Below are 18,868 nucleotides of genomic sequence, written 5' to 3'. Positions count from 1 at the left end.
TACTGGAAGCACACATCAAAGGGTCATAGAATTAATTAAAAGTTTAGAAAAGAACTACAAGTTTCAAATAGGGAAAGCTCAATCATACAGTTCAATCATACAAACACTCAAAACAAAAACATTTTAAATTACAGATAGTGTTCAACTGTCTGCAAGTGCTGTCCACCATGCCAGGCCATAATAAAAAGGCTAATACATGTCTGCTACCCAAAACCCTGTTGGGAAATGTAGGTATTTAAACCCACCTTAAACTTTTGGTAGGATTATTCAAAATTGTATAATTGTTGAGAGATTGTAGTAAGAAGGTTGGAATATATGGTACACGTGGAGGGGCATAATCGAACACAAACGCCTATCTCCATGGGCGTTTATCTCCGAGAATGGGTCCGTGAAGGGGCGGGCCGAACCGTATTTTCGAAAAAATGGACGTTTTTGAGCTGGGCGTTTGTTTTTTTAGCGATAATGGAAACTAAAAACGCCCAGCTCAAAAACGTCCTAATCCGAGCCATTTGGTCGTGGGAGGGGCCAGGATTGGTAGTACACTGACCCCCCCTGATATGCCAGGACACCAACTGGGCACCCTAGGTCAGTGCGGTGGACTTCAGAAAAAGCTCCCACATGCAGAGCTCCCTTACCACGGGTGCTAAGCTCCCAACCCCCCTTCCCCAAAACCCAATACCCACAAATGTACAACACTACCATAGCTCTTAGGGGTGAAGGGGACACCTACATGTGGGTACAGTGGGTTTTGGAGGCTTCCCATTTACCAGCACAAGTGTTACAGGTGGGGGGGGGGATGGGCCTGGGGCCACCTGGCTGAAGTGCACTGCGGTACCCACTAAAAGTGCTCCAGGGACCTGCATACACGCAGGCCTCTAGGACTTGTTGCTGCTGTATAACATTGCCACACCAGTTGACACCTGAAGACTAATCTCTCCGAAAACGTCCTTTATTGGAATAAGCACGTTTACTCACTGCAGAGGTTGTGCCCCACTGGCAACGAGTCTCCCTGGTACTGAGATTAGCAGTAGGTCAGAGCTGGCAGAATGCTGTACAATGCCCTCTTTCAGCCACATTCAAGGTAAGAACTAAGTTGTCTAACATGGCTAACACAGGAAAGGGAACTAAAACTGGCTTACAAAAATGGCCACTACCGCATGGACTACAACAGGAAACACAACAGGGCACACTCTGACCCAGTAGGCAGGGGGAAAGCACCATGGGAGAAGAGCCTACCAACTACCAACATCATGAGATTGTAACACAAGCTAATACAATCACGAAGCCCAATACCCTACACCCACCACAATGCAATGCTGATGTGACACTGTAGTGCACCCGAGAGCCATATCTGACCCAGGGAAAGGCTGTGAGAGGATCGAACATATTCTGCTGTTATGGAGGTGGGTACGGCATTTGAAGCTGGCATACAGGCTGGGAAAAAAGTTTTTAAAGTGGGGTTTTTTTTGGTGGGAGGGGGTTAGTGACCACTAGGGGAGTCCGGGGACGTCATCCCCGATGCCCTCCAGTGGTCATCTGGGCAGTTGGGGCACTTTTTTGGGACTTGTTCGTGAAAAAAAGGGTCCAAAAAAAGTGACCCAAAATCACGGTAAAAATGGCTTTTTTAAAAATTATCAGCTACAGACGCCCATCTCTCCTCGGCTGATAACCACGCCTCAGTCCCGCCTCCGACACAGCCCCGTCAACGTTATTCGTTTCCGCGACGGAGTGCAGTTGGAAACGCCCAAAATCGGCTTTCGATTATACCAATTTGGGCGCCTTTGCGAGAAAAACGCCCATCTCCCGATTTGGGTCAAAATATAGGCGTTTTTCTCTTTCGATTATAAGCTGGTAAGTGATGTAAGATATGCGAGAGTGCCTTCATTTAGTGCCCTAAATGCCAAGGTTAGTATCTTAAATTGAACACACAAATCCACTAGAAGCCAGTTAAAGACTGTCAGTAAAGGCGTTACATGATCCCACTTTCATGCCCTACGAAAAAAATAGGCTGCAGTATTCTGCAATATCTGTAGTCTTCGTAACTGGAAACAAGGGAGCTCAGCACAAACAGCATGATTGTAATCTAAATGGGAAAAGAGCAGAACATGTATAAAAGTGTGTAATGTACCATCATGGAAAAATCACAAACTGCTTTCAAAGAACAAAGAATCTAGATTTAACTACTGATGATATTTGTTGATGGAATGATAGTTTGTGATCTATAATTACTCCAAATATTCTAATAATTCAACTAGTTGAATAGGGTAGCCACCTATAAAGGAGTCAATGAAGGATGGTCTATATGTCGTATTAACTTTCAAGTGAGAAATGTTTGTGAATTCACTATGAACAAATGTGTTAGAAGCCAAGATGCAACAGCATCTTGGCATAATTGTAATGCAATCAAATCTGGTGCAAAACTATTGATAGGATAAATCAACAGTATGTCATCAGCATAGAAATAACATGAGACACCGTGTTCCTGGATTAAGGTTGCCAGGAAACTTATGAAAATGTTGAACAACAGTGGAGACAGTATTGACATCACAAGTGAGCAGAAAGATATTTTCGAAGATCTGAAGGTAGATGATGACCAAAAATAATGGTCTTGGAGGTGAACCAATCTAGAACAAAACCCTGAACTTCCATATTGCCTAGTCTAGTTAGTAGGAATGCATGATTGACCAGGTCAAACTTTGTGCATAAATCAATTAAAATAACAAGAACAGAATGTCCATCATCAAGTTTTAAATGGGTTTCACTCAACAATGGCTGGCAAGGATGAAATGGTGAAACAGCCTCCATATATTGAAGTTCAAAGACTACCTTTTTTGTTAATTTTGAAAGAAAGCAGAGGTTTGAGACTGGGTGATAATTTGCTGGTATTGAGGCATTTTAAGATGGTTGTTTAAATTGGACAGATGACAGCTTGTTTCTGGGAAAGAGGAATAGAATCTTGGGAGAGATTCTGAATAATGATACCATGAACTGGAGTACCAAACCATAACAAGGAATCTATAGCCAATGAGAAGGAACAAGACACAGGTAGTGAGATACATACCGGCCGATATTCATAAGTATTTAACTGGCCAGGAATGGCACCTGGCTGGTTAAATACCCTCAAGCCAGCTATCCAGCAACATTTAGCAGTAATTAATGGCTATCTCCTGCTGAATATCCCGGTCAGCAGTAGCCAGTTACTGCTGATTTTCATCGCTGACTGGTTACGTTTAGCGGCTAGATAGACCCACGTAAATAGCAGGTATATCTTTAGCCTGTATAATTTAGCTGGTCAGCCAATGAATATCGGCTTAATAGGCTTTGTTTGTGGTGCCCCCCCCCCCAAAAAAAAACCATAAATTCAATGCTGGTGGATGGATATGCCCCAGCATTGAATTTCTGGGTTCACCGGTGACCACCTGAGTTAGCCGGTCTATTTTCCATGGTCTCAATATCGGCCTCATAGTATCCAATAGCTTATAAAATGTAATTAAAGTGGGCAAGTGTTCTTTGGGTTTGCTGTTTCTATAACCAAAGACTATGATGATACTACAGTTGCTTCCATCTCAAAAAAAATTTACAGTACACTAAGGGGTTCCTTAACCAAGCACGGTAAGCACCAACACATGCTTACCACAGCTTAAAATGACTTACTGCGGGGCATGCTCAGGCATCTTATGAAAATTGGCATTGGTGCATGGGTCAAAGGCAGAGAGTAGGTGTATTCTCTGCTAATCAGTGCAACTACATTGCTGCAAGTTAGCCAATTAATGTGTGATTAACGCATGAGTTTTTACTGCCTCATGTGGTAATGGCCATGTGCTAATTGCAAAATTAGCATATGGCCATCAATTCAACGAATGTAAATAGTTCTTTGTGGATCTCTAGATTCAATAATACCTTAGTTTAGAGGCCCTTTTACCAAACTATGGTAAAAATGATCTTAGCATGCAGGAATGATCCACATAAGTACACACTAAGGCCACCTTTTACCGCTGTTTGGTAAAAAGGCCCCTAAAGGTGCTATTGAATCTAGAGATCCAGAAGAACAATATCCCATTCCAGGGCTTGCTCCTCAAGACTCAAGGAACTGTAATGCTCACAAAATCTAGTAAAAAGAGGTGTAATAGAGGAATAATCAAGTAGATGAAAATGTCTTGTCCAGTAAGCCTCATGAGTCTGTGAAAAGAGTACATATGAAATACGAAAGTTCAATTACTCAGACAGTGATCCAACTATGAAACAGGGGTAGAAAAAGACCTAGATTAGCCAATAAAGTGAAATTAAAAAAAAATGAGATCCAATGTGTGTCCTGCCGAATGTGTTAGAAAAACAACATGCTGATGGAAACCTAAATCTGAAAATCTTGAAGGAAATGAACCATTAGGGAATGAAATTGATGGTCTGCATGAGCATTTAAGCCACCCAATACTAGTAGGCACTGCTCCCTCTAAGCTGAGCAGGAGTCCTCCACCTATAGTCCAGCCAGTGGGGGGGGGGGGGCTTCACTATCACATTTTCAGTAATGAGGGACAGGCAAGCTCTGCAGGACTCCAGGGAAGCTATCTGCTCCTAGAGATTGAAAACCCAGTATTGATGCACCGTCCCCCACTGGCAGCAGTGCAGTTGGAGGAATCCTGCTCAGCTTGGAAGGAATAGTGCTAGTAGGTTGGATTACTGAGTATTGGAATCAACTAGCATTTGAAAAATAACATCCCATTCTGTAGCAGTCAAAGTTGGTAGGCAGTAAAATATTATATCCAATCGATGCATTGCCTGAAGCTTTACCATAAGAACCTGTGGAGAAGAAAAGCGATATGAAAGAAGTTCTACTATGTTCAGTTTGTTTGAGTAAATAACTCCACCTCTCTTGGAGACATGAGGTAAGGCCAGGGCAGAGAATCCAGAAAGGAGACACCAGTAAATCAGAGGATTTTCTCATGAACATAGCCATGTCTTAGCAAGACAAAAAATCCAGTGTACTTTTTGTCAACAAGTCATTGATAACATGTGATTTAGGTCACAGTGATCTGAAATACAGTAATCCACCCTGAAGTTAGTGGAATAGACCAATAATCCATCATTAAAGTCTGACAGTATTCAGTTCTCTTTTTTTTTCAGATTATGTACTTACTTTCAATGTTCTCTATGCCAATCACCTATCTTGATAAAGTTTCTTTAGCTATAGGGAAGGAAATTTCAAAAGCATTCTCATGGGTAAAATTATGTACACAAAATAGCAGGTGTAAATATATATACATAGTTTTCCTGATATAAATTTCAGTGTGAAAGGTTTTTCTTTGAAAATCCATCAGAGTCCATATAGTAATACATATGCATGCTCTTTTCACTAATATTATCCGTTTTAAGATTATACCATATTGCTATCTAGTATAATTAGTTACATTTATTAAAACAGTACAGACAATGGGTGCTATGCACAGCTCATGTAAAATGATGTGCAATTTGTAGAATGGTTTGTATGAAAAGTGTTGCTGTTATGCTTGAATGCACTTCATTTTCTAGAAAGCAATATATTATATCAAACAGTTTCACACTGAAGTATCCTGTCTTTACAGCTATGACTTGTCCTAGTATTGAGAGACAGCTCTCGGAGCATGTCCTCTGGAGGCTGGTTTCTGGGTCACTGAATGAATATGAAGCTCAGGTCATGCTGAGCTGCAGCTCTGGATATTACTTAGGAGGTCGAAGACTCATAGAATGCAGAGCTAATGGAACATGGAATGGAGGTGATGAGAGGCCAAGTTGTAAGGGTAAGAGTCACATATATTGGCAAAATATAATATGCTTTTTGAATGCATACAGTGCCAGTTTTTTTTTTTTATTACTTTGATCAGCTAAGTAGAAAATACAACTTTAAGTCTGCCTGTCTCTCTTTCTATGAATAATTCCAATCTACAGCAAGATATTATTCCTTTTGTACAATGTTAAGTAATATAAATGGTTTAATTCTTCAAGGTATTTTCCCATAGAATCCAAATAGGACAAAAGGCTTAGAGTATCAGGCACACACAGGGCAATTCTATAAACTAGGCACCAGTGGCATTCCTAGGGGTGCTGACACCCGGGGCGGATCGCCGATGCGTCCCGCCTCCCCGGGTGCAGTGCCCCCCCCCCCAGCGAAATAACCCCCGGGTGCAGCGTGACCCCTCGGTGAATGAATCCCCCCGCGTGCATGCCGCTGGGGGGGGGTGGGTGCCGCGCGCTTGTTGGCTCTTCATTTCCATGCTCCCTCTGCCCCAGAACAGGAAGTAACCTGTTCCGGGGCAGAGGGAGCATGAAAACGAAGAGCCGACAGGTGCGTGGCACCCCCCCCCCCAGCGGCGTGCACCCGGGGCGGACCGCCCCCACCGTCCCCCCCTTGGTACGCCACTGCTAGGCACTAAGGTTTACATGTTTGTTATGGAATAGATTCAGTAAATTGCACCCGAATTTGGGCACTGAAAAAAATGCACGCGGAATACTATTGTACTGAGTACAATAAACGGTGTTCCGAGTTGGGTACCTGGTGTAAATGGGCGTAACTTAGACGCGGATACTGCACACATCTTTAGTGAATGTCCCTGATGTGCCCATTCCCCTCCCATGGCTATGCCCCTTTTTCAGTTGCTCGCTAAAACATTTGCATGACCATCTTCACAGAATAGCTCTTAGCAAAATGTGTATGCAAGTCCTAATCAGACCCAGTTAATTGGAATAATTGATTGTTAGCGCCCAATTATGGCTAATTATCGGTCTGTTATAAAATTGTATTACGAATGCAGTTTTGGGTGCCATATATAGACTCCAGGGGTATATAATACTAGCATGTACTGTGTATATGTGCATGTATGCATATATATGCCAGAATGTCACCCAAGTTCTATTCTGCAGATACCAATTTAACTTACATAGAACATATTTACAAGGGGTGTATACACAGGAGCGGAGGATGGGAGATGGTTCCACTTATACAAGAAATTTATAGAATTTTGTAAATTTTGCAGATGTCTGCTTCACTTAAACATTCGTGATATGCCAGTTCTATGGATGGCATAAGTGCTCACATAAGCATTTCTTATACTAGTATTCTATAGAATAGGCTCATACCAGATGCCCCCTGGATTACTAATTCTTGATGCCTGCAAGGTTTTGAAAAAAAAAAGCTTAAATAGAACCAAACGAAACAGGAAAAGCAAATGTTTTCATCAGATATCTAATTGGGTATCTGTGAGAAAAACAAAATACTGTGCAATTGAATCCTTTATTCAGGACTGGAGTAGCACACATAGTTCATATTACTACAGAGGGCCATTATCAACACTGCAAAATAAAGAAGCAACCAATCAGTGGAAAGCTCTATACTGGTAAATCTAGAGTTGTTTCCAATTTCCTGTTCCTTTGAATCTTTGGTGGTGGGGGGGCATGTTGTCTCTTGGCTCTCTTAGGGAAACCAAGGGAACAGCAGTCTTTTTTGTCTCCCTCTTTGTGTGGGGTACCAAAGGAACAGAGTCTGGAGTTGGCAGTGGAGGAGAAGGGTACAAATAAGAGATTTATCCAGTGAGTGGAGTTCCCGTGGAGGAAGAGAGAAGAGTGGAGAGGTAGTGAGGAGCTGCAGAGTGAATGCACTTGTAAGTCAATAAGAGGAATTTGAACTGTATGTAGAAACAGATAGAAAGCCAATGAAGTGTCTTATGGAGATGGCTAATATGTGCATAGCAACACTGGTTGAATATAAGTCATGCAGCAGAATTTTGAAGGGGAGAGAGATAGCTTAATGGGAGACCTGTGAGAAGCAAGTTGCAGTAGTTTAAGCATGAGGTGATAAGAGTGTGGATAAGGGATTTGGTAGTGTGCTTAGAAAGGAAGGGACACATTTTGGTGATATTATAGAGAAAGAAACAGTGGCCATTCTGGTGAGTATGGGTAGTGGAACAAAGCTGAAGATTGAAAGAGGATGTTAAAGTGAGAAATGGAGAGGCATAAGCGTCAGAGGGATCATCAGCATGGATGTTAACATCCCTAAGAATGAGGGAAGGAGATGAAAGTTTGAGAAAGAAGGAAAGCCAGGTGTCAAAGTCAGTGAGAAAGGAAGAAAGGGACTTATCAGGAGGTCAATAGATGACTGCACTTGATCTGATATTGTAAAATCCCTGCAAAGACGCAGAAACTAACAACTAAACACCATCCTCAGAAAAGATTGTAGTAAATCAAAATGCATTTGATTTTTATTATTATGAAATCTGTATTTTGTTTTTTAAAATGTTATGCTTATTCATTTTAATTATATTTATTACTAGTAAAAAAAGGCCTGTTTCCGTAACAAATGAAACAGGCGCTAGCAAGGTTTTCCGCGGAGTGTGTATGTTTGAGAGAGTGTCTTTGAGAGTGACTGTTTGAGAGAGAGAGTGTGAATGTTCAAGTGTGTGTGTTTGACAGAGTGGAAGTGGGTGTGAGTGTGTCTGTGAAAGAGTGTGTGTATGTTAGAATGAGTGTGTGCGATTGCGTATGTGAGACAGTGATTGTCCTCCCCTCTCCCCCCTCTCAGGTCTCAGGACCCCCTCCCCTGTGGTCTGAGGACCCACCTTCCCTCCCTCTCTGTGTTCTTGGGGACCCCCCCTTCTCCCCTCTCTGGTCTTAGGGACCCCCTCCCCCCTCTATGGTCTTAGGGACCCCCCTCTCCCCTCTCTGGTCTTAGGGGCTCCCTTCCCCCCCCTCTTGTCTCTGGACCTCTGAGATTGAGTGTATTTGTGTGTTTTTGAAAGAGTGAGAGAGTGTGGCAGGCATCTTCTTATGTCTGTGGGTGTAAGTGTTAATTTTTGAAAGATTGAGAGACCGTGGCAGGCAGCAACATTGTGTTTTTTTATTTTTGTTTTTGTGACAGCCTTCCTCCATTTCCTTTCATTTTAGTCTCCCCTTCCATTTCCTTCCACCTGACATTTAACTTGTTAATTCAGTGGCTGTGTTTGTTTGTTTGTTTTTTTTTTCTTTCACTGAGGTAGGAGTGTGTGTAGAAGCAAAAGGGGAGCGGAGCGCTGCATCTAATCGAGAGTAGGTCTGACACGGTCAGAAGAGTGTGGACAGGCCCTTCTCCCCTCTGCCTCTTTCCATTTTCATGCCCCTTAGAGGTGAACCTCTGCTGTTAGGTTTTACTTTGCTGTCACTGAGTTCCCAGAGGAAACGGAGAAGGGGGAAGTGAGGCAGCAGGTCTGGTCTCAGATGGGATACAGGCCAGCCCAGTGCAGGAGAGAGAGCCTGATTAGCACAGAGGGGAGGAGGGAGGAACAACTGAGCCTGCTAGGCAGCTCCCCGCCTTAGGGAGGGAGGAAAAGCAGAGACTGCAAGGCACAGGAAGGGTTAATCCCCCCCCCCCATGGCGTATGGAGGAGGGGGGGCGGGGTTGTGTATCAGAGGGGTCTGCTTCTGTAGTTCCGTTTCTCTTCTTAAACTCGTGTTGGTTGTGTGTACTGACCATGTAGTTTGCTGGTGCGACTTTGGGGGGGGGGGGGGGTGGAGGGTGGAGCAGATATTTGTGATAGCTCCGTGATGCGTGTGTTCCGATTCGTTCAGTGTCTGCTCCACCCTCGACGTCATCACGTTCTGACATGAGGGCGGGGCAGACAGACTGTGATCTTACAACTTCAACTTTAGAAGGTTGGGAAGAAATTTCTGAGGCTTCATTAGAACGTTGGAGGTGCGTTTTATATAGAGAGATCATGCCATTCAGTACTCCATGTTGAACAGGTCCAAGGCATAGGAAAAGAAGATAATCATGGCAGATAAAGTCCATGTGGCCTGCCCAGTGTATCTATCCATACCATCCATTATCTCTTGCTCGCCCCTTAGAGATCTTATGTGTTTGTCCCTTGTTTTCTTAAATTCTGATACATTCTTTGTATCCACCATCTCCACTGGGAGGCCATTCCATGCATCTACTTCCCTTCCATAAAGAAGTATTTCCTTAGATTATTTCTGAGTCTATCCCATGCCCCTTCATTCCAGAGCTTCGGTTCGGTTGAAAGCGACTCACCTCTTGTGCATTTATGCCATGGAGATAATTAAATGTCTCTATCATAACTCCCCTCTGCCACCGCCACCATTCTTCCAAATTATACATGTAGAGATCTTTAAGTCTGCCCCATATACTTTATGAAAAAAACTACTGACCATTTCAGTAGCTGCCTTCAGGACCAACTCCGTCCAGTTTATTTCTTTTTGAAGGTGTGATCTCCAGAACTATACGTCACTCTAAATGAGGTCTGACCAGAAGCTTTTTTCAGAAGCACTATAACTTCTTCTGTACTTCTGGCTATTCCTCTCCCTTTGCACCCAAGCATCCTTCTGCCTTTTGCCATCACATTTTCTACCACAAAAAAGATCATATGATTCGATCACTACCGAGTCCTACTCTTCTTTCATGCACAGAAGTACTTCACCCCTATACTGTTCTGCCCGCTCAGGTTTTGGTAGCCAAGATGCATGAACCTGTATTTTTTAGTATTAAATTTTAGCTGTCATATTCTAGTTTTGCTAGATCACTCTTCATGCTATCGACACCATCAGGGATTTTGACATCATTCACAAAAAGACAAACCTTTCCAGACACCTCTTCCATAATATTGCTCACAAAGATGCAAAAAAGACATGGACAAGAATCGATCCCTGTGGCACACCACTGGTAACATCCTTTTCCTCTGAGTGAACTTCATTTACCGCTACCGTTTGTCACCTTTCTCTCAACCAGTTTCTAACCTAGTCAGTCACTTTATGAGCTATACTTAGGGCAGCAGGTTTATTTATACCTGTAAGTCGCCTGTGTGGAGCTGTGTCAAAGGCTTTGCTAAAATCTAAGTACATTGCATCCAGCCCTCTCCTTCAATCCAACTATCTGGTCAACTAGTCAAAGAAATTGGATTTGACTGACAAGACCTTCCTCTAGTAAAACCATGCTGCTTCTGGTTCTGCAAACTATTGGATTCCAGAAAGCGTACTATCTTCTTTTTCAGAAGTATTTCCATTATTTTGCTCACCACAGAGGTCAGACTAACAGGCCTATATTTCCTAACCTTCTTCTTGCTTCTGCTCTTGTGGAAAGGGACCACATCTGCCTTTCTCCAGTCCTCCTTCTAACTCTAAAGATGCTTGAAAATGTCAGACAGTGGAGCCTCCAGAACTTTGTTAACTTCCTTCAGTATCTCAGATGTGTCCCATTCAGCCCCATCATTTTTTCTACCTTCAGTTTAGCTAGTTCCTCATAATATAGTACTGAAAATCATTCAAGATCTTCCAAACTTCCATTTCTATTTAGGTTTGTCTTCTGTGGTCCTACTCCAAGACCTTTCTCTGTGACCACAGAAAATAAATATTTGTTGAGCAATTCTGCCACATCCTTATCAACCACTTTGTATCCCTCCTCTTCACCCTTGACCCTCACAATGCCACTTTTGCACTTCCTCTGATCACTAACATATCTAAAAATAATCTTGTCTGCTCCCCCAAATTATACAGTGTTGATTATTTTTTTCATTTGCACCTTTGCTTTCCTGACTAATTTAGCAGCTTTGTTTGCCTTTTCAAGATATTTCTGCCTGACTTCCTCTTTATATGTTCTGTTCTAGTTTCTGAAGGATAACCTTGTTTCCCTTTTCTGCTCCTACTTTTTAGTTCCTTCCATTGTGGCCTTCTATTCCTCTTACATGTATTTACTTTTCTGTCAAAAAGGTTTGCTGCCCTTAAAATATCTGCTTTCAGTTTTGTTCAGTGTTTCTACTTGCTCCATCAGTTCCCATCCAGCTAATATCTCCGTTAGGCATTTCTCCATCTTGTTAAAGTTAGGTGTATTTTTTTAAAGTCTAGAACCTTAACTTTTGAATAAATCCTTTCTCATGTATGTCTTAATATTGATCAACAAAAATGTGGTCTTAAATAAGCCAATGCTAGGCTTGATTAAAATCAAAAAATGAAGGAAAAGGCCTCAGAAACCTGCCATACTCATTGGGTCTTTTACTAAGGCACGCTCACGTTTATAGCACATGCTAAAATTGAGTGCATGCTAAACATTAGAGACACCCATAGAAATGCATGGGAATCTGTAATGTTTAGCGTGTGCCCAATTTTAGCGCGTGCTAAAAACGTGAGTGCACCTTAGTAAAAGACATAAATCACAGAATGGGTGTATGATTTGTGGATTGTTCTGGTCAATGATGAACATGGTATCTGTGACAGTACTAAGAATCTTTGAAATTTCATTGAGTACGGCAGGCTTTTGAGGCCTTTTCCTGCATTTTTTTTTTATTTTAATCAAGTCTAGCTTTGGCTTATTTAAGACCAAACTTTTCTTGATCAGGATTTCTCTTACTATCTGAGGAAAAGTCTGGTTATTTTGAAGTGTCTTAATATTGAACCACACCATATAGTGATCACTAGATGCCAGGTGATCACTCACTATGTCGTCAGAAACACTCTCTTCATATATAAGCACCAGGTCCGATATGGCCTCATCTTACGTGGTTCCATTATGAACTAGTGGAACAGTTCTCCCTGTTCAACTGCAGCAGCTGCCTATATCTATATCTGTAAATATTTATATCTTTATTGTGGCAGTAATCTGCCCTTGTTGCTCCTACAGCTTCCTGATGCTCCCACCTGTATGGCATTCTAGCTGCCAGCATGTGCTTTACCTGCAAGCTTCCCTGATAGCCATGGCATCTCCTGTAGCTCTCATGCATTTCATATCCACTATTAATATTGTCTACATGGTACGCTTCTATTGTGCTAGCTAACAGGAGCATCCTGTATCTCTCCAGATATTGATGCTTCTTCTACTGCTCCAGTTCTTGCTTCCTTGACATCTGCCCCTCCCTTTTCTCAAGGCACAGGGCACCTCCAGCTCATTGTTTTCCTGCTGGTTCCTGTCTAACTTGCTTGCATCCTGCGGTTTCTGGTCACTTATTTTTCAAATCTGTCATAATATGCTGACCTTTTTTGAATGTTTCTCGGCCTTGGCTGTTTGGCACAACTCTCTTTACATTTTAGGGATATGAGTCTTCAGCATTTCCCATCTTCAGAGTCCAAGCACTTCCAGCAGATTATTTTATCCTGAGCCTGATGAGATATCATCATTCTTTTCTCTCCCATTTGCATGCATTGGTTTAGGGCCTTGTTCTTTTGTTATGGCTGACTGGTCAGTCAATCAATGTATATGACTCGAGCTCTGGTCATTTTCTATTTTTCTCAGTCCTGATGATGGCTTTGTCAGTCCTTATGGTGCTTCCATAGGGGATAATTTTCTTAGCTTTGAGTTCTAAGTGTAATACTGCAGTTTGCATCTTTTTTTTCCTAGCTCTCTAGTGTTTTTGTTGTGCCCTAATTGGGACACTGCTTTACTATATCCTATTCATCTGGACTGGTCTGGTATGGACAAAAAGGAGGGAAAAAATATTATTTTCTTTATGTTAAAGCCATCTCTTTCTGATTATACGTGGTGGTTATATTCAGGAAATCTAGACTGCCCCAACTTGACATTTTGTCCTTTAGATTGTAAGCTCCTTTGAGCAGGGACTGTCCTTCTTTGTTAAACTGTACAGGCGCTGCGTAACCCTAGTAGCACTCTAGAAATGTTAAGTAGTAGTAGTATAGTTCCTCTTAAATGTAATTGACTCTGCTTTCATTTCCTCAGTATGGATGTCACACATGTTAACACATCTCCTGGCTCAGTGAAATACCTTTAAATCTAGACTGAAAGCCCACCTCTTTAACATTGCTTTTGACTCGTAACCACTTGTAACCACTCGCCTCCACCTACCCTCCTCTCCTCCTTCCTGTACACATTAATTGATTTGATTTGCTTACTTTATTTTTTGTCTATTAGATTATAAGCTCTTTGAGCAGGGACTGTCTTTCTTCTATGTTTGTGCAGCGCTGCGTACGCCTTGTAGCGCTATAGAAATGCTAAATAGTAGTAGTAGTTAGTTAGTTAGTTAGTTGTTGCATTTGTATCCCACATTTTCCCACCTATGAAGCTATATCCTCAGTTGCACATTGGCTATATACTTTTCCATATTGTCTGCTATATGATTTATGAGCACCTTTGCTTGACTATTTGAAATGCTGAACATTCTAGGCTGCACGATACCCTTAAGGAGCAATCACTTGGAACTGTTTTTTCTCTGTCTCCATCTGCTGGTTGATGGATATAACCCATTCAACTTACTGGTCTGCTAGGACTAAGAAAAGAAAATTATCAGGTAAAATAAAATTCCCCATTTTATTTCTTTGCAAAAGACCAGAATCCAGTCTTCCACCCATTGATTCACTTTTCTTTGAATGCATTTACTTGATCTTCTTTAATCAGATTATTTTGTTACTATGTTTATGAATGACCATGTATTTGCTGCATTTTCCCTGTAGGTTTGTACTAGGAAAAGTGTTAGCTAATTAAAAATTGTTCTGCATTGCGGGGCCCTTTTTCTGAGGTGCATAGGCACCTATTCACATCGAATGTCAATTTGGAACTACTGCCCGGCTACCGCATCCCCTGGGTGGTAATTCCATTTTTTATGCATGTCTGATACGTGTTGCAGAAAATATTTTTTATTTTCTACCATGTTGCGCGAACTGGGCAGTAACCAGCAGTGTAAACGCACTGATGATTACTGCCCAGTTAACGCTTGAGACCTTACTCATAAGTCATTGGGTGGTGGTATAAGGTCTCAGGCCAAAATAGACGCACACTGATTTTTTATTTTGCTGCACGTCCATTTTCAGCAAAAAAGGGGCCTTTTTTGCAGGTGCGCTGAAAAATGGACATGGGTGCATCCAATATACGTGTCAACACCATGCCATTTTTCAGCACACCTTAGTAGAAGGACCCCTGTATTTGCCTTTCTTGGTAATAATACATGGATTTTATGAGCTGTGAGGAATACAATTTTTGCCTTTTGTGCCCTGTGCAGAAACTGAGAATAATCAATTTATTTTTAAGCAGTGAATAAATTAATAGTATCAAAGGTATCAGAGAACAGAAATATACATTTAACCCCAGGTTTTCAATATAAAGCTCTTTTTAGCATGTAAAATGTTTGACTTGAATAATCTCCTAGCACAATCGTTAAATAACATTTCTTGCATTTTGCAGAATGTTTACAGATATCTAAAATACTAAAGAATATTATTTTTAATCCTGTGTTGCCTTTTCTTTTCTCTTTTAGTTATCTCATGTGGGGATCTTCCATCTCCACCGAATGGAAATAAAATTGGAACATTAATGGTCTATGGTGCCACCACAATATTTACATGTAACACAGGATATACTTTGGTTGGATCTCATGTGAGAGAGTGCTTAGCAAATGGACTCTGGAGTGGCACAGAAACTCTGTGTCTAGGTAAACAGATGTTATTTACACATTTTAACATTTAATATATTGAATGGAAAGAAAGGCAATGGCCAACTGCTGAGTTGATACAAATACATTTTTATTAAAAGAAATCTTGCATCACTGAAGCTCCTCTTTTCTTAGAATATAACATTTGTTTATTGGTGACACTATTTCAGTTTTTGCTTTCTTTTAGAAGGAAAATTAAACCTACTTTATATTGAAAATAGATAAGAACTTTCCTGAATCTTATCAAACATGAATATTACAACTGAAAATTTTTGGATGTTCACTATTATACAGACCTGAAAAAAATACCTCTGGGATTTTTCTGGTTTATTCTTTTATGCAGTTTTTCTCTAGTAGTTTGATGTGACTATGCAGTTTGCTTGTCTAAATGGGCCCTAGGAAGACCTCATGTGAAGACTTTCCTTGTGAGAACACTAGGAAAGCCAGTATTCACCCACCCACCCACCCACCCATTTGGAATGGAGGAGTAGTCCAAATGTTACAGAAGTAGCTGAAATCCCCAGGGAACTGGTGTTTGATTCCCACTGCAGCTGTTTGTGAATCTGGGCAGGTCACTTAACCCTCTACTGGCCCAAGTACAAAATAAGTACCTGTATATAATATGTAAACCATTTTGATTGTAACCACTGAAAGGTATATTAAATCCCATCCCCTTTCTCTTTATATAATATAGCAACAGGTGACTTAATCTTGTAAATGGCAACCAAATTTGGGTGCTTATAGAAATTAGCACTAAGCGCTATTCTATATATAGCACTTTGGGCACTGTTTATAGAATAGTGTTTGGCACTGGGATCTGCACATTTTGGGTGTAAGAATTTATACCACCTAAAACCTGGTGTAAATTCTTGTGCCTAAATTAAGCGCAGATCCCCTGAATTCTATAACACTGCATTTAAATTCCAGGAAAGCCTGACCTGCCCGTGGCCATGTTCCCTTTTTGAATCCGCATGTTGAATTTGCACGTGAATCCTGGTACATAAAGATGTGCGTGGAAATTTTAGTTAATGACAGCACCAATAATGGATTTTTAGTGCCAAATTATTGATGCTAATTGGCTCATTTATCAATTAAATTGCATGCGTAAATTGGGCGCATGCCCAAATTTGTTTACATAATTTTGAGCACCATATTTAGAATTAGGGCATGAGAGCCTGGCTCATGATGTATCACTGAAAGTGCATAAATAAACACTTGTGTCTTGATAAGTCATCAATATTTTGGAGAATAGCACATAAATTCCTGTCTTTCAGGGTAACAAATATATATATGATTTTCAGGATATCCAGAATAAATATGCATAAGATATATTTATTTAATTGGTTGAAAATTAATTTCATTTGCTTTATGAGTTGCTGAACAGTTAGAAAGGGATAGTTGTGCACCTGCTGTTCCTTTAAAGGGGCTCTTGTCAACTCTGGACCTGATATTCAAAATAATTTAATTAGGTCAGAAGTAGTTCCTGGCCATTTAAATCACCTCTCCAGGTCTAACCGGACATTTTCAGCAGCACAATCAGAGCCGCCGAGAGACTGAGCCGGGCCCGGGGCAGGCCCACTGCTGCCCCCCCCAATTGCCGCCCCCCTCCCCAATTGCCACTACCCCACGGATTGTCACCGTTCCCACCCCCTCCCCCCAGGATCGCCGCTGCCGCAACTGAGGTACCTTGGGGCTGGCGGGGATCCTGAGGCCTTGCCAGTGGAAGAATCCAGCACTGCTCTTCACTCTGCACTGAGCATGCGCCTGAGGGGGAAAAGCAGCCGCTCAACACGGCGGTAGAAGTGAGTGAAGAGCAGCACTGGAGGGGGACCCGGCGACGGAGTTTTCTCTCTCCTGCTTCTGTCAAGACCTGATTACTCGGGGTCCGTCAGGAGCAGGAGGGAGAGAGACCCCGGCACCTGGCCCCCCTTGGAGGCCTGGCCCGGGGAATTTTGCCCCAACCTGCCCCTCCCCCTCAGTGACCCTGCACTTAACCAGATAGTACCGCTGAATATGCCTGTTTAATGCTCAAGCTAAAACCAGCTATTTCGGGGGGTATTCTGGGACAGAGTCGGCACTTAATGTAGTCTTATCTTTATGCAGTTATTCACAGCCAGTTAAGTGGTAATGGTAAAGGTAATGGTAAATTGAGTTTCTATCCTGCTATTACCTCACAGTTCTAAACGAGTTGCAACATTTTAGAAGCCAGATTCATTTAACTGGGAAGGAGAGACATAATAGTAAATGTAGTAATTAAAAAGAAAATTAATAAATCAGTAATTAAGAAGAAAAATAGTAAATCAGTAGTTAACGTGGGGTATATATTTTGGAAACAAAAGGGTTTTCAAATTTTTCCTAAAAAGAATATAGGACTGAGAAGATTTAAATATATGTGAAATCATAGTCCATAATCTTGCTGCTTGAAATGCCAACCCTAATTCAAAGAAATTTAATCTCTTTTTACCTTTTGATAATGGAAAAGAATAACCTACAGTACCAGTCCATCTTGTTCTCACAGCATAAATGAATATAAAAGGTGAATATAGATAGTCTGGTGCCAAACCATGTAAACGTTTAAAGAGAAAATACGCCAGTTTGAATTAAATTCTAGCCTCAATAGGCAACCAGTGTAATGATAAATAACTGGGAGTGATCCTATCTAAGTGCCAAATATCGCACATAACCAGCTATATTTTAGCTGGCTCTCTTTACTGAGAAATTCAATACCGGAATCCAAACATGGCCCAGCTTTGAATTTCTGGGTTTAACACCAGCAGCAGTCAGCAAAAGTGACAGGTTTGAGGATAGCTAATCCAGTACATGAAAAGCATGTCTCCTAAATGCTTTGTGTGTGTGATCCTTGGAATGTGTTCATTCAATTAAGTATTTATATACCGTTCAGGCATAAGCGGTATATAAATGTTTAAGTGGATCTTCCTTTTCATACCTTTTATCGAATACATACTCCTTTATCACTTTTTTATCATCTCTTTAATTTGGCATCTTGTATTTCTCAAATTTCAAGTTTACTAGGATTTTCTATCCTGCTCATCAAGTAAATGTCTTAAGTGGCTTACAGTCTAAATGGGGCAACGGAGAAGAAAGCAAAGACAGCATCAGATAACAGAAAAGGGAGAAATGCAATATTTAATAGGCAGGTAGTTGAGGATAAAAAATAAGGTGAGCTGTGAGATCCAAGCTCATCTCCGATAAGCCTCATTCACACCCTTACACCTCAGTAATCAGCAGTGTTTTCAGTTCAGATGTAAATTTCTGAATAGATGTTTGAAATCTAAGCTGTATTGGCAGCTGATTCTAGAGCTCTAACCCCTGAACCGAGAAGATAGATTGCGTGGAAGCCTCATGGGCTATATCCCTAAAAGAGCGAACAACAAGATAGTTCTGTTATGATGCTCGAAGAGTCCTAGATAAGCGATATTGATTCAGATGTCAAGCTAGAAAAATGGGTACACCAGAGGTCAGAG

The 18,868-nt window shown here is 41.3% G+C and overlaps 1 protein-coding gene across 1 annotated transcript in view; it reads left to right on the top strand.

Moving 5' to 3' along the window:
• CSMD1 (CUB and Sushi multiple domains 1) overlaps window positions 1-18,868 on the top strand; it is a 2,896,277-nt gene that overhangs the window by 2,675,117 nt on the left and 202,292 nt on the right. Inside the window, exons 51-52 of the mRNA XM_030195161.1 lie at window positions 5,580-5,774; window positions 15,210-15,383. Coding sequence (XP_030051021.1) covers window positions 5,580-5,774; window positions 15,210-15,383 — 369 coding nt within the window. The remainder of the gene's footprint in view (window positions 1-5,579; window positions 5,775-15,209; window positions 15,384-18,868) is intronic.

This window comes from Microcaecilia unicolor, chromosome 3 (assembly GCF_901765095.1).
Source record: "Microcaecilia unicolor chromosome 3, aMicUni1.1, whole genome shotgun sequence".
NCBI classification, from domain to species: domain Eukaryota; kingdom Metazoa; phylum Chordata; class Amphibia; order Gymnophiona; family Siphonopidae; genus Microcaecilia; species Microcaecilia unicolor.
Note: the sequence above shows the minus strand (reverse complement) of the source record. Positions and strands in the feature narration are given on the sequence as shown.